The sequence below is a fragment of the Didymosphaeria variabile genome, assembly GCF_027946475.1.
Source record: "Didymosphaeria variabile strain IMI 356815 chromosome Unknown scaffold_6, whole genome shotgun sequence".
In the NCBI taxonomy this organism is placed as follows: Eukaryota; Fungi; Ascomycota; class Dothideomycetes; order Pleosporales; family Didymosphaeriaceae; genus Didymosphaeria; species Didymosphaeria variabile.
This window is the reverse complement of record NW_026611625.1, coordinates 1,420,596-1,435,982: the sequence shown is the minus strand read 5'-3', so window position 1 is coordinate 1,435,982 and position 15,387 is coordinate 1,420,596. Positions and strand designations below refer to the sequence as shown.

General features: G+C 52.1%; 7 protein-coding genes across 7 annotated transcripts; 3 read left to right on the top strand and 4 right to left on the bottom strand.

The window, feature by feature from the left end:
• Positions 1-1,060: 1,060 nt before the first annotated feature.
• Positions 1,061-1,605, bottom strand: N0V89_008379 (uncharacterized protein; the record flags this gene model as incomplete). The annotated part of the gene is made up of 2 exons (XM_056217135.1): positions 1,061-1,285; positions 1,366-1,605. 2 exons carry the CDS (start codon positions 1,603-1,605, stop codon positions 1,061-1,063), a joined length of 465 nt encoding a protein of 154 aa, XP_056068691.1.
• Positions 1,606-2,140: 535 nt separating this feature from the next.
• On the top strand, positions 2,141-3,329 carry N0V89_008378 (uncharacterized protein; the record flags this gene model as incomplete). The annotated part of the gene is made up of 3 exons (XM_056217134.1): positions 2,141-2,450; positions 2,505-2,867; positions 2,917-3,329. 3 exons carry the CDS (start codon positions 2,141-2,143, stop codon positions 3,327-3,329), a joined length of 1,086 nt encoding a protein of 361 aa, XP_056068690.1.
• An 887-nt stretch (positions 3,330-4,216) lies between these two features.
• Positions 4,217-4,660, top strand: N0V89_008377 (uncharacterized protein; the record flags this gene model as incomplete). Its single annotated transcript, XM_056217133.1, has 1 exon — positions 4,217-4,660. One exon carries the CDS (start codon positions 4,217-4,219, stop codon positions 4,658-4,660), a length of 444 nt encoding a protein of 147 aa, XP_056068689.1.
• A 2,038-nt stretch (positions 4,661-6,698) lies between these two features.
• Positions 6,699-8,390, bottom strand: N0V89_008376 (uncharacterized protein; the record flags this gene model as incomplete). Its single annotated transcript, XM_056217132.1, has 1 exon — positions 6,699-8,390. One exon carries the CDS (start codon positions 8,388-8,390, stop codon positions 6,699-6,701), a length of 1,692 nt encoding a protein of 563 aa, XP_056068688.1.
• Positions 8,391-9,486: 1,096 nt separating this feature from the next.
• N0V89_008375 (uncharacterized protein) lies at positions 9,487-11,796 on the top strand (the record flags this gene model as incomplete). Its single annotated transcript, XM_056217131.1, has 1 exon — positions 9,487-11,796. One exon carries the CDS (start codon positions 9,487-9,489, stop codon positions 11,794-11,796), a length of 2,310 nt encoding a protein of 769 aa, XP_056068687.1.
• Positions 11,797-12,224: 428 nt separating this feature from the next.
• N0V89_008374 (uncharacterized protein) lies at positions 12,225-13,472 on the bottom strand (the record flags this gene model as incomplete). Its single annotated transcript, XM_056217130.1, has 1 exon — positions 12,225-13,472. The coding sequence occupies one exon, from the start codon at positions 13,470-13,472 to the stop codon at positions 12,225-12,227; it is 1,248 nt and encodes a 415-aa protein (XP_056068686.1).
• A 547-nt stretch (positions 13,473-14,019) lies between these two features.
• On the bottom strand, positions 14,020-15,270 carry N0V89_008373 (uncharacterized protein; the record flags this gene model as incomplete). The annotated part of the gene is made up of 3 exons (XM_056217129.1): positions 14,020-14,908; positions 14,964-15,196; positions 15,247-15,270. 3 exons carry the CDS (start codon positions 15,268-15,270, stop codon positions 14,020-14,022), a joined length of 1,146 nt encoding a protein of 381 aa, XP_056068685.1.
• Between the last annotated feature and the right edge of the window lie 117 nt (positions 15,271-15,387).

Sequence of the window (15,387 nt, the reverse complement as noted above, 5' to 3'; positions counted from 1 at the left end):
ACTCCGATAATTGACCAACAGCACAGATGCATTCGCCGCTTCGTCGTTATACATTTCTCGTACGGAGACCAATGCAAAGTTCGTTCTACGCCACATCACCGAAAGAGCACACGAGCTAGTCGAACAGCCGATGCCTACCTTGCCAGCCGAAGTGATTGCGCAAGCGCAAGCAGTACTCTTGTATCAGATCATGCTGATTTGCAGTGACGATGTGAGTTCTGGCACGAAATCCACGCAATCTCTTTGGTTTCCAAACCTGTCGAAAAGCAGTAGCTGACAGAGTCACAGTTTCGATATTATCGCCAAACCCAAACCCTCCTTCCACATCTGAAAGATCTTAGCGGCTCTCTTCATCTACTTGTGACCGAGGATCAGACCAAGCATGAAGATCGCACCGCGACCCTGCCACTCTATCCTAGCCATGTCGCTCGCTCGGCGTGGCTGTCCTTCATCTTTCGAGAGTCCTGCCGACGTACGCTTCTTGCTGTTTGTCACGCTGTGTCTATATGTACTCTTCTCCAAGGTGATCTAGTACCTTGCAACGACGCTATGTCCATCGGTAACCGCGTGACCATATCGTCTGCGTTGTGGGAAGCCAAGTCACCGCTTGAATTTGCTATCGCTTGGAACGAAAAGAGTCACTACTTGGTCGAAGAGTTGGACTTCAGTGAAGTTTTGAGATCAGCAGACGCTAATGATGTGGACGTGTTTGGGAGAATGATCATGATAGGGCTCATGGCAAGTCTCCCGGGTACAAACTGGATGCTTGATTTCTGCCAGGCGAAAGAAAGACCATCTTTATCTGCTTACGAAATGAGAAAAATCTTTCCTTCACTTAGCCGGGACACGAGGCAATGTACTACCCCCACTGTGATGAGACATACGCTGACTTTGCACCTTCGGGTTTGGCAGGGAGTTGATGACGTGAGAGGATGGCTTCATTCGAAAGGGGGAAACCTATGATCCAAGCTGCTCTAAAGCTTCGATGCTGCCCGCTTTTCTCAACCGAGCCCTCGGGTGACTCAGGGTGTATGGATATTGCTGGTACCACGCATGACTGTCACCCCTTGTTACTCTCGCGCTCTATCACCTTCGGCTCTTCCTCCGCAATCAGCTCATCGATCTGCGCTCCAATTGTCGGCACAAATTTGCCTTTCTCCGTGTCACTACTGTTACTATTTTTGCCCCTCTTGATGTGGAGCGAAGTTGCTCGTTCTCCTGTCTTAGCTTCGCCATCACCTCGGAAAGCTGACATTGCCACCGAGCCCAAACCCTTGGGGAGGTTCTTGTTGAGATCGATTGTGCACGCAATTTCGGTTCGGCTTCCTTTAGTTGGCGTTCGAGATCCTCGTTCTAGCAGCGCACGGTTTCGTTGGCGACATCCCGGAGCAAGATCGGCGTGATGATGCTGGTTGCGACGGGTGGAGAAGGCCGTGCTAGAAGCATCGGCTGCTCCCTTTGTCCAATGAGCCTGACATCGAATGCGCTGTCCGTACGTGCAGACTTTGCTGCAGCGAGAGTGGACTTTAAGGGCAGATTGTCTGAAGCTTCTAGTAGATTCAAGTCAGTGGTTTGATTCTCCTCAGTAGTGTCTGCGCGGTCCATTGTGAGGGAGGCTGGTGGTGCGATGCTGTGGATGGTGGTAAGTGAAGTGGAGAAGAATTGGCAGCGGTACTTTGGGCCGCTTAATTCAGGGACGGCTATCGAAGAGAATGGAAATCCTTGATTCTGTGAAGCTGAAAGCGAATGGAAACACAAGTTCGGTAGTGTGAGTCTTTCCTGGGTACACTGTCCGAGAGCGGGACGTCGCCTATGAACCAAATCGAGGCATGTCGCGCAACGTCTGCGCAGTATTGTGTCCGGAGGACTGGATGATGCACTACTAAGGCCGTAAATGGTCCCGGTGAAGAGGAGGGTCCTTTTTGAGATACCAAGCTGATGTAGTCCTTGAGTTGCTCAGTGATGGCAGGGGCGATGGACTGAGATAGCGATTTCCACATTTGGACCCGTTGCCCGCCGTAACTTCTGTTTATCGATCGCACGTGGATGCCCTCGCCCCGCCACCGTCGTCACCTTTCAAATCCTAGCAAACGCCCCCCATCTGCGCAGTTGCAACTGCGCTCACCGCAACACCGCAGCAATGGCGAGCATCTACCTTGTCAACGCACTCTACAACAAGCCCAGCGTCCCAGCTGCACCCATTATGCAGCCTACGACCGAGGTCAAGCATGAGGCGACCGAGTCCGACCAGCCTGCTGCTACGGTGGAGGAGACTGTGACTATGACTGGCATTACCGAGCCTGCAACTGAAGCCTACCATCGCGAGACGCAGCTTCAGGAGCACATTGAGGCCGTACAACGTGCGGCGGTACTCCAAGCACAGACTGGACAGCGTAGCGAGAACGGAGACGTCATGCATCCGTCCCGCCAGCAGATGGTTAGCTTTCTAGGTTCGTTGTTATGGCTTATGGTCAGCATGATTTGGACTGATCACATCTGAACAGGTCCACTCGAAGAGCGACCTGAACCTGTGGCCTACAAGGTTTCTGGGGCCAACACGCAGCCCTTGGGTCAGATCGCTCCTCCTGCCCCGTGCAAGCGTGGTAAGAACGCGGTGAAGAAGCAAAAGCCCACCGCGTCCGAGCCGCCCGCCTCAGAGAGCATCCAAGCGGCCCGGGAGCGCTCTTTTCATGCTGTAGCTCCATCTGCTACAGCTGCGGCGCGCTTGGGCCAGCATCTCCACACCGTGGGTGGTACTCGAGTCATCGCGGGTCGCGATCCTCGTCGTCGCACGCAGGCTGGGGAGGGCCAGGAAGCATCGAGCTCTCCGGCATCTGCCAATGCCACGCACTTCAGAGGCATCCCTAGTATGTTGACTATCCGAAATTCCTCTCGCAGTGTTCTGACTGTATGTAGTCAAGCAAGAAGGGGCGGCTTGGGAGCCCTTCCCAGAGCAGCCCCGACCCAAGCTACCCGCGTCGCCTCCCCAGCGCGCTGAGTCCGCACCCTATCACGCTATGGTAGGACGGGAGTATCTGAATATGCCAGCGGGCTCCGTGGGTGTCTTCCAAGATGTCCTAGCTGCCAGGCCCAAGCACTCTGACTCGGATCCACCTTCCGAAGCAGAGGCCCGCATCAAAGAGCTTGAGGATGAGAACCTCAGTCTACGCAAGGAAGGCTTCTGCAAAGATCGAGAGATCAGAAAGCTCAGGGCTGAGCTGCTTTCGAGGGGCATTTGTACTAGCACGACCAAGGACGCAGCTTTCGGCGCTGGTGTGAAGCGCGCGCGTCACGAGGAAGACGTCGGCGGCCCTGTCAGGGAGCCGTAGGCTTGTTGCTTCTCTCCCTCTCAAGTGCTCTTCTTCTCTGAACATTTTGTCTCATTGATGGAGGCGGGGTATCGACGGCGCAGCCAGGGCTGGTGACAAAGGGTGGATGACGGATTGTGGTCTAACGCAGGCGACGATGTGGCAGCGAGCATGCATATACGATAGGATACGACCCAGCACCGGCTTTGCTTGGGTCAGCTGGTTACGATGGTAGCATAGCTGATAACATGGATATTCGAAGAATTGCCGTGGACGTGGAGTGATGTTCCGATGTACAAAGCCGACATGGGCACATTGGCCGAGGCAGCCCTCACCTTGTTACGCTATTGGATACGAACTACTTCAATGTCGCGGACAGCGTCCAGTCAAGGTACGCCTTTCGGTAAGACAAGATATCCTCGAAGAAAAGTGTCGGGCAGTACGGAGTCCACGCGAAGTGGCACGGCGATTTTCTCCGGCTGGCGCAGACAAGGCTGTCTTTGTAGACTTCGCGTCGCCCGAGCTTACTCAGAGGTCTAAGCTCCTCGGATGCAACCCGTAGTCTTCCCCGCATTTCTTGGGCATGCCGGAGTCTAACGGCTTCTAGCAGGGGCATGCACAACACACAGCATCGGACTGGCGAAGGTCCGGTGCACAAGCCTCGTTTCATGTACTACGCCCCACTTTTTCCATCGCGCGCAACATTGAATAGAGCCGTTCGTCTTGGAAAACGAATACATATACGACGAGCAAGACCCATGAGTCGCATCCTCACAATACTGCAGAGCAGACCTTCTTTCCTTACTACTCAGCCTAGAGCGAGCATACACTCATTTCCTTCCAACATCCCCATCACCCGCCCGTCTCCGCTTTCTCCAACACCATCTTCTCCAGCACCAACCGCAACCATGAGCTCCATCCCATACGATCTCCTCCCGAGCTGCGACCAAGACTTCGCCCACCTAAAACTCAAGCAAAAGCAGTCCTTCGTCAACCGCTTCTTCGGCATCCGTGTATGCGACGACAAGAAGGAGACCAATAGCAACGCCGTCTACTCAAGTAATGCTGCTCGAGCTTTCTCCTCCGCCACTACCTCCCCCGCAACATCAACAAACAGCTCTTACGTCTTCCTCAACTCAAAAGCATCGTCGAGCAGCATGTGCCTCCCCATGGCTACGCCCCGTAGACAACGCTCCAACACGGCGAACTCGTCAACATCGGTTGCGTCGTTTGTGTCGCAGAGCTCCGTGCACAGCAATGATTCCTACCAGAGACTTCGCAACCGCTCGCCAAGCCGCGAGAGGAAAGCGTTGCTAGATGATGGATGGGCGCCTGTGGAACAATACTTCTAGGCGCTATGACCGTGTGCGACATTTCACTTCGACCTTTTCCGACTCTACACCCACGCCATTCATTTTTGTATATTCTTTTGGCCTTGACAGGTGCTTACACTTCGTTTCCGTCTTTCTACCAACTTCAGACCTTGTTCACACTTTACCAACTTACGACGCTGAATGCATACTTCGAGTGCTACCTCCGTGTACATGCTTTCATTTCATCACAGTCACTACCGTCAGCACCTTCGAGATAAAACTCTCTTTTCCTTCACTCGTTCAAACCCTCACTTTCCACCATCTTTACATTCCTGTACATTCTTCTAATTTTTCGGTTATTCCCTCACCTTTGCGGTGTTTCCCTTTCTTGTTCACTCTTTCATTCTTTTCAGGTCACTCATACTCAACACTTTCCCTACCCAAATATTTTGATACCGCTGTTGATCAGCACCTCTATTCCAGTCACTCTTTTCAAGCATCCACTTCCACTGTACATACATTCTAGACATTTTATTTTGATGTAAATGGGATACGCTCTCATGAAGCACTATTTTTGATTTGTTTGTGCATCTACATGAACATACAAAGACCCAAGATGTTGAAACGTCCAAATTTGCGTCACATAGATCACCCTCTGACATTTACAAGAACAAAACAAACCTATCCCTCAATGCGACCTACTTGTAAGGGGACTATGATGTTACGGAAGCTTACAAGTACAACCGAGATTGCCAGAGTTTCCGGACAGCCCGTATTTTCAATAGCGTCGAATATCTTGGGCGCTCTCCCTTGGAAGGAACTAGTGAGTGCCAGTGGCAGAGTGAAGAAAATTTATGAGACCGTACATGGTGATGGAAAATACCGAGTCAGTGGTGGGAGTATGCGTAACGACAATGCACACGATACCTTCTCTAAAAGCTCTGGAAAAGGTCTATCATGTATATAGATAGCATGAGCCAAAATTAGTGTTTCAAACTAGCACGAGATAATGGAACAATTTCGAACTGACAAGGAATTTGACAAAGCCCCCATCTAAAAGCACGATAAGGTCGCTATAGCCTTTGTCGGTTGCGTCGCGCAAGTTGTGACACACGAAGAAATGGGACTTGCCACAAGAAATGACTAACGGCTGCTGAAAGATGTGGTCACTCACATAAAATACGAAATTTGGGAGCTGTATACCATCTACATTTGTCCATATGCATTTGTGTGCTTCTAAGACCTACAAATGAGCTTTTAAACAGTATCAATTAACTTTTGGAGTCTCGACGTATTAAACTCTTCGGGAATTACGCGGCAGAATAGACTAAGTCCGCAACCACATTGGTTCGACATTGACAAACGATCAAACAATAACGCAGCAAAAAACTGCAATATAAGAGCTCACGTGTGTATGCTGAGCTGACATCAACAGTCTACCATACAACAGGAAATTCGAAATGTCTCATCCGCTAGAGCTCCCACTCTCTGCATGTCAAATTCCATCTCGAACAATCTCGAGGTAGGCGAGCAAATTGGATTGAAGTGTGTCAAAGTTTGTGAGGTGTTGGATGCAAAGCGAGGAGGCAAGTGTAACGTCTCTCAACTCAAGCGATGCAGTGCGAGCCGGTGATTGACACGTTTTCCAGACCGAAACTCCAGACTTTGATATTTTCTCCCTCGACGTAAGCAGACATCAATGTGTACGTTTTCGCGGTGCCTTCAGACCTTGAACATAGGCGAGCGACGGGTTGATGCAGTGACGTATGTCTGATTCAGAACTGAACCGACGGAGAGAGTCCTCTCATGGTTTCAATATTAGATGTCGGCAGTTATCGGTCGATACGCCGAGTGGGATGGCGTGCAGTACGAAGATGCGTGGCTCTCGACCAAGTAACTCGAGATCAACGAGAGACTAGGTCGCAATCTTACGCTCAAGATTTGTTGAGAGAGTGGTGTTATGTTGTTGTAGTCCCCTATTGCTCGCTGGTTGTAAACGGTACATCGAATGGGGAGAGATCGGATGATAACGTCGGTCCGAAGGCTACACTTTCCGTGAGAGTGGCTTCGATTAGATTTACGGATGAGTCAAGCGCGTAGCCTTAGCCAGCTTCGCTTGATTGATTTTAATCTTTACCATCAACCGCGGCCTCGAGCCCTCTTTCTTGGTCACCGTGACCAGTCGACGGGGCGGAGATGCGGGCTTGGAAGATAGCTCAGCAGCAGGAGCCATGTTCAAGTTTGGCTCGTGGGCGGGTGCAACGGATTGTGGAGCATTGGGCGCAAGGGTTTCTTCACGTTCGGAGGAAATGTCTTTATTCAGTCGTGTCGACCGACGGGAGGGTTGGACGTCGACCTTTTCCTTCCGCTTGCTGCGTTGGCTTGCAGGGCGAGCATCCTGTTCATCTTTCGCCGGTTGTTTGTTTCGGCGCTTGGCGGGGCGAGTTTCTTCATCAGGTTCTTGTGCTGCCTTTCGCTTCGATGGGCGCTTACCGGCGAAAACGTACGGTTCTTTCCTAGGCTTCGTGACTTTAGCTAATAGTTGCCTTGAGGGATGGAGATTGATGTTCTTAGAGAGTCTTAAATTCTCTATCTCCGGAGGGGGTTGCCACGGTGTCAATGTACTCACCTGCTTTAGCGCTGAGCTTGCATCTTCTTGTTCAGAAGCCTGAGAAGATACAGGTACTTCATTGTTAGGTTCCCTTGGGGACTTTGGAGGCGCAGGAACTGCATGCAGGGTGGCGTCCTGCTTAGAGAGCTGTAGAAGACTTTCCTCAGCTTCTGGCGTCTCGTCAACATATTCGGCGTGAGATGTAGTATTGTCTGCAACCACTGTATCGTTGAGTGCCTGCGCAGCTGAGGTACTAGCCTCGGTCGCCACCGATGGCGGAGATTTCTTATCGATCGTATGTACAGAAGGATTAGCATCAAGCGTGCCAATAGCTGTCTTGGATGGCTTCAGCGGGAATTTACTGGGTACCTCAGTATCGCCCTTTGGATCAATGACCCGTACCGTATCAAAAGTTTCAGTAAAGGATGCATCCTTCGCTTTCTTCTGAGGCGGCTGCGAGTCCCCATCATCAGGTTCGTCGACGCTGTCGAACTGCTTTCGCTTCAGGCCTCCGGTATGTTCTTTGAGCGCGGTTTCCAAGAGAATCGGGCCTCTAACGCGTTCCTCACGTTCCTCACGCTCGCGACGCTTCTTTTCCACTTCCTTGATAGCCTTCTGTACAGCCGGCCAGTTGGGATGGCCTCCGTCCACGATGATTGCTTGATCGAGAGGGAGTAGCTCATACTCTCGAACTTTCGGTCTCTTAGGAACATACTCTTCGATCCATTCATCGTATTCGAGTTCGCTGTCAGAGTCCTCGTCTGGTTTGCCCACCGAGCCCGGGGCTTCGTCCTGGGTCATTACCTCCGTTATCTGGGTCAATATCGCTGGCTGGGGCTGAGGTGTAGTAGGTGGGTCCGTACTAGGGGTCAAGCTCGGCAACACTGGTACTTGTGAACGAGGTGCTGTTATTGGGACATGGTCTGAAGCAGGTGTCACGCTCGGAACTGAGGCTGTCGAAAGCGCAGAAGGTCGAGTTGCCACATATAGACCCCTGAAGTTGGTGTCATAGACGAATTCGAGCAGTCTTTCACGAGCGTCGTCTCGTCGGAGAAGTCGGACAAAGTAGTCGAAAGAAATTTCAGTCGCAGCACCGTTGGCGCGTTGCTGTTGAAGGTCCTCTGCATTAGCGGATAGCTCGTCGGCCATCTCAGCCATTCCTCCGGGTTTAATGTCTCGTGCAAGTGACTTTTCTCAACAATGTTAAACTAAGCGGGTATAGATATGCCTTCTAAAGCAGAGGGTAGAACGGACGGGTATTCTGGAGAACTTAAGTACCGAGTCGTTGGTTTATGAAGGCGTTAGAAAAGGTGGGGGTGGACTCGAAGGTCCGTGGTCCCGGTTTGCTCGAGGGGAGTGCGTAAGGGTTGAGGGTTGAATCGGTCGCTTTGTAGAGCCGCCGCGTGAATATTTAGATGGGCGTTCCTAATTCATTGATTATATAGAATGTTTGATGAAGCTGTAGCCCTTTACAGCGACCGCTAACAATGTTGATCTCTCAAGTGGAGCACGGACGCAGGGTGAAAGCATTTTAGGCAGGACGCAACGGCCGGTGCATCACGTCCGAGCAGGCCTATGCATCCGCTATTTCGATGTGCTTGCATTCGTATCATCTTGCTATTGGCAATGTGGAGATGTGCTTTCGCGACTTTTCAAACTTATGACTTATATCTGCTTCTTCCTAGATGCTTTGAGATTTCAAGATTGGCCCTTTGCGGTCCATCAAATTAGATTTGCCGGTAAGTTTGCGATAAATCACAATCTCTATGATTCTATGAAATCGGGAGACAAGTCGCTTGATGGGGTTCACATGTAACGTCTCGTCCCAAGGTTTGCTTGCTAGCTCCCAGCATCTCGTACTCGAGCGGCCTCATGACACCCACGAAATCGAGTGCGAGTATTCATTGCTATGACTGAATCATGTCCCCTTATATACTCCACAGAAACTTCTAAAGGAGTCCCTCCGATAATGCGCCCCTTAGCTGTCACATAAGTAGTGAAAGTTTAACTATGGTACTACTGCGCCACAACACCGTTTCACAGCTCAGGGGTGAAGTGACAGAATGCCAAGATCTCATGTTACCCTTCTGGAAGCTCGTGCGCCTCTTCTCCCATTCATAAACATCCATGAGTTTTCCTGTGCTGCTCACTCCCCTGCACATCGGCACTATCAACTTCGCTGACGGAGCGACGTTCCTCAAGCCTTGACAACTTGCGGCAAATCATCCTTCACCTAAACTTTGGAGAATTCCTCATGACTATAACTTCGTCGGAGCGTATTGCTCCAAACACCTTCGTGGACGAGGATGACAACAATCCTCACGATGAGCGTCTGGACCAAGCGACGGTGACCACTGGCGAATCTATTGGAGATGTCCAGGAATTGAACCGTCCTCTTATCGAGCAAGAATATATGGATCGCAGTTTTGCACCGGAGAAAGCCACGACGCCTGAAGCTAAAGTGGACCTAGCTCCTGGTGACATCGAGGACAGGGATGCGGGAACCTCAGTAGTCAACGATCTTTCCGCTATCTCTCCGGCCCCTGCTCCGGTGCCTTCCACCCTTTATCCTGGATCACCCAACGACGACTTGGTTGAGAAGCGTGCAACCACGACAACCGACCTTCCAGAGCAACCCGACAAGCACGATACTTCTGACCCCGTCGTGGATACCTTAGACACTCGGGGTTCTAATATAGGTTCGTTAGTCCAGAGGGGGATCAATAACATCAACTCGGCCGTTCCTGTTGATGACAACACTTCCCCCACGACCGACACATTGACTTCTACCTCAACAGCTTCGATTAAAGACAGCCTCAATCTCTTCTACTCGGCCAAGGTCCCTGTCAAGAACTCATCTGATAAGAAGCCTGCCGCCATGGCTAAAGTCGACTGGCTGAAGAAGCTGGATGGTGTCGCGGCTCCCGACTACGACGGCGAGTGGGAGGATTCACCGTCTCGAGGCGCAACTGTTCTGCACGAGCAGCTTCTCGAGGACGATGTAGTAGCGGAGCCGCTCACCACACCCACACACAACCGAGAGCATCTAGTTGCTCCAGAGGTTGCTTCTAAGCATCGTTATGTACCACAAACTTTCCCAAATCTAGGAGAGAATCTGGTGGACGAGTTGGAGGATATCAATCTGGATTCTCCAGCTAAGAAGCCTCCTAAGCAGGACTACATTGCCGAACTGCTTGACGAAGACGCAGATACCATAGAGTATCAACCTTCCAAAGCCAAGGCTTCGCATCGATCCGCCTTGATTTCCGTCGCCACAATTGCGAACAAGCAAATCGAAACTGACGGTTTTTTCGAGGCCACCTTTGGACAGCATCATCCCGAGATTTTGCGTCCAGCTCTTGCACCTGAGACACCCGTTGTCCACGGCGTGGGTCATAGAAATACTCCCAAGTTGCGGACTCCGGTCGGTCCCTCTCCAATGCCATCGTTCTCCGAGTTACGGGATCGAGCCGGCCACAATTTGAAGCATGGCAGTGGTCCACAGCGCGATTTCCCGCGAACGGCAGCTCCGAAGGACAATCCGATAAACGACGTGTCCAGCCGTACTAATGTTCCTACTGCGAGTACGGAAAATGTTGTTGATAAGGAGTATGCGGATGTATCCATGGATATGCTAGATTACGAGATGGGTAACTGTGGGTCCAAAGATTACCCAACGTACTATTTCCCTGGTACCTACGAAGCGGTCAAGCACGACACCTACGAGGCAGCTATGAATGTTTCCTCTGCTGCAAAGTCCTTCCGCAACGCTGTTGGAATGTCTGGCGTCGGTAAAGCGCTGTGGTCTGTCGGCGCATTCACTGCAAAAGGTACGCGTCGTGCTGCAACGGTCCTCGGCACGCAGGCCACGATGAGTGCTATCAATCTTGGCTATAAGGAGTCTTTGCCGCCGCACGTCGCACAGTGGGCCACGTCGAAAAATCAAGAGGAGGAGCGGAAGGCTGAGAGGAAAAAGCCGAACTACAAGCTTGTGGATGAACCTCGCTACAAGAAGGCTGACCCAGCGAAGTACGTTCTCGAGAAGAAGCTGTCCACCGCGCAGAAAGATCTGATAGATCTTGACGATGACTTGGAGGAGGAGGACTGGACCATGGTGAACGTCAAGGAGACTACCGACCAGACATTGCAGCCAGCTTCAACCTGCCGTGTCCATGGTGAAGAACCGCCCACCGGTTACCAGGATGGACTGCCTAACACACCTTACGAGACCATCATGACGACTGTCGAGAGCACGGCAGGCTTTGTTGCTCAAGTCGGTCGTACAGTACGCGGCCAGGCCATCGCGCTCGCCGACCGGCAGCGGCAGCGACAGCTTCGAAAGCAACGCGCTGAAGAGTGGCCAAAGGACGCACGTGAACTGGTGCAGAGCAATAGGTACGAGCGGTTGCAGACGATTGGCCGTCTCACGAGCCCTCACTATACCAAGATCCATAACACGCACGGTGACCTTGCGTACCCTGACAGACCGGCTGCATATGAGACCGACGATGTTTCTGACAATTACGACGACATGGTTCTCTCCGATGAAGAGCTCAAGGGTTAGCAAGGGTGTCACCAATACTTGCACTACATTGTTATGCATTCTCAGTTCGGCATGGCGACATCATGCGATTCAGCAGCTTGCATTGTGTCTACACTTTTGGTCAGCAGATGTCAGTTTTCATGGTTAAAGTCCAGGAAGCCATTGGCGAGCTTTCCCTCTGGTTTTGGTCTCTTTGATTGTAATACGTGTTCATGGATGCGGTCTTGCTGGAGTTGAGCGGGAAAACTTTTAAAACGCTCCCTGTCGTATGGACAGTGATGCTCTCCGAGGTTGACAGCACCTCTCCGCATGGATTTTGCGAATGTATGTACGATGAAATGAATAAAGATTGTAGAATGAAATCGAACGTCTGCTGTAATTTGGTGAATAACAACGCTCTGTACTTATGCGTGTGCTTGGCCAAGTAGATTGTACGCATCTCACGGTCTTTACAACTGTGCAGCAGGAGCAGCGTTCATCCTGAGCTCCGCCTTCTCCTGCTCCACGTCTTGCGCATCTAGCAGCGCCCGCCACTCTTTGATCGGCCTATGCAACGCCTGGAAGTCTTCCCCATTCTTCTCATAAGACTCTAGCCAACTAGGGTATCTGTCTTCGTAATATTCCCCCAATTGCGCCTTCGTCTGCAGCACCTCTCCTAACGCCAGCGCATCTTGAATCGCCGCATTCGCCGCGGTTCCAGCATGGTTACTCCAGTCATGTACCGCATCGCCTATGAAGACAACTTTATCGGACTGCAGCTTAGAGAGGAGGTCTTCCTTAGGAACGAGCAAACTAACCAGCTGATGGTGTATAGTTCTGTCGCCACGCTTTCTCATACCTTCAAAAATCGTTCGAAATGGTTCCACCAGATCCCTCGGAGGCAGCGCCGCAATCTCGTCCCAGAAAGCATCCGGCGCCTTTGCCTTATCGAACCCCCGTTCCGCGTACCTGACGAAAAGCGGATCGTCGCCCTGCTTCCTCCTCCTCGAGTAGCCCCAGGACACATTCACATATCCGGAGTAAGGGTCCCAATCGGCGTCGTAAATCGTGATCGCGAGAACTTTTTGATCACCGAACCCAGGATACACGGCTGCATCACCAATATGCGGTCCTATCTTGGCATTCCATTCTGTTATCGGAAAGCGACATGTACCATTTAACATGACGCCGTCCCAGTCTTGCGGGACGCAGTGCGGGAGGAGTCGTGAGCGGATGAAAGAGTGCACGCCGTCTGCGGCGACGAGCACGGAACCTTCCACATCGACTCCATTCTCGAAGACCACGCGCACTCCAGAAGTCGTCAACATGAACGACACCAACTTGCATCCGTACTCCACACTCCCGGCTACATCGCCCATGATCACACCCCGCAGCCTCTCCCTATTCGTCCTGAAGTCCCTCGTGCTCGCGCCCTCTTTGAAACTTGCCGCCGCAAATCTCTCCCCCGTCACTACATTTACCAAGAAGGCGTTCGTCTTACCAGTTTTACGATCCACAGCCACGGCGGGACCAAGTTCCTGCTCTTTCAAGCTTAATAAAGGAAGTAGTTTACTGATCGTATCACCGCGTAACGTCAAACCAAACCCTTGGTTTTTGAACTCCGCTTGCTGGTCGAAGACGCGAAATGGTATGTTTCTGCTGGAGAGGTAGCGGGCTAGCGTTACGCCGGCCATGCCAGCGCCGATGATGAGGATCATGGTTGAAGAGCGTCGAGGATGGTATCATGAGAGAAAGGTTGGAACGAACGGAAACATCGATGTGGGACAAGGAAATGCAGAAAGTCCAAGGATGCATGTCACTTGTAGGGCGCGCAGGGGCGTAAGCCCTGTTACGCTGCCCAGGACACTGCAAGCACAGCTTCCTCTTGCATCTTAGGTCTTAGTCAGCTGTGATTAGCTACCGGTATGATATAACACCACGTGTGATGGCGGATGGATTAATGCAGATTATGGGGCGTGGCGTGAATTCCAAGTTGGCCAAGTCATCTGCGCTACTGCTTACGACCGATCCGATGCAGAGGAAGATCTCTCTGCATATGCGACTGAAATCGTCTCGGATCATGCTGGTGAAGAGCGTTCCCGCTCCGACAGGAAACTCTTGTATGTGCTTCAGGTGATGTTTGATATTGTTGAACACTGAAGATGTCGCTGGACCATGAATGTTAGCAGTGATGCTGCTGCTGCTTAATGACTTAGAGAGAATACTTAGACCATGCCAGGCCTATTGTGAACCTTATATCCCTTACTACTTGCCCTTCGCCTTGCTCTTGCTCCTTGTCGTCCTCTCCCCCACAGCAGGTGCCTCGTCAACCGACTCCTCCGCAACATCCACGCCAGAGCCCTCGTCTTCGCCCACAGCTTCCTCCATCTCTTTCTTCTCGGTTTTGTCGGCACCATCAGTCGCAAACTCCCTCGCCTTACGCTCCTCCTCCCACTCCTGCACAAGCCTCTCCACACCAACCTCCTCCACCTTCTCTTTTCCATTCCACGCGTGACACCCTCCGCACCGCCAGCGTCCCACATCGTCCAGCGTACGCGCACCAGGTGGCGCCTGCCCATTCACAAGACGACATTCAGAGCAGATTAGTGCGAGGCGGTTCTTCGGCTGCGTCTCGTCTTCGCCGAGGAGCGCGTCCAGGATACGGTCGTACCAGTGGGATTGTGTGAAGGAGGCTGTGGATGCGGTGTATTGTCGAGTGAGCTCGGGTGCGGAGAAGGCGTTAGGCGCGAATTCGGCTGTTAGGCTTTCGGGCGGGGGAAGAGCTGGTGCGGGTGATGAACCCCGACCCTGTGGAGGTGCTGCTGCTGCAGGTTGTTGTGGTGTTGCTGGACGCTGGTCGGATGGCCGTTGAATATTTGCCGTCGGCGGTGGTGCAATGCCTGTGCGTGGTCCTGGCGCTGAAGTGGGTTTCTGTGGTCCGTCTTTCTTCTTGTCAGATGAGGCGTTGGGGTTCTTCTGCTTGGTTTGGCCGCCGTACTTCTCGAGGAGTTGCTGTGTGGAGTTCCATTTCGTAGATTCTTTCAGGCGCTCGATCGTTACTTCGCGTTCTTTGGTGAGGGTCTTGATGTAGGCTTCTGTGCTGGAGATGCGCCAGTCGTAGTAGCGGGTCGTTGTGGTGCGGACGATGTAGATCCTGTATGCGGTCAACCTACAAGAAACGCAAGCTTGGAGATGGTGGATCTTCGTACAGTACTGGTCCCCCAACGACCGCGGTGTACTCTGTACGTCCCCAATTCTGGTATCCCACGACCAGCGACCAAAACAGAGCAGCAAAGATGTAGGCAAACCCAGCCCAGAGTGTCCACATCACGCGAATGCGCCTAGACCTCTGCCTCGCAGCGTCATTTCGAGAAGCAGCCCTTATAATCTTCCCCGAGAGCGTGGAAAGCGTCTTCTCGAAGTACGCCTGGTCCTCGCTGGACTGTTGCCTCGTGAGCCCACAAACATGCAAGCTTCAGCGGATGTGCATACCTTGAACGGCCAGAAAGAGACCATTTTATTGAATTAGCAGCGCACCCAGGGCGCCAAAGTCAACTCAAGGGCGCGTTAACATCGTCGCGTGGGCGGGGTGAAGAAAGGTAAAGTAGTGGTCTTGCGACGTCACAAACGAGC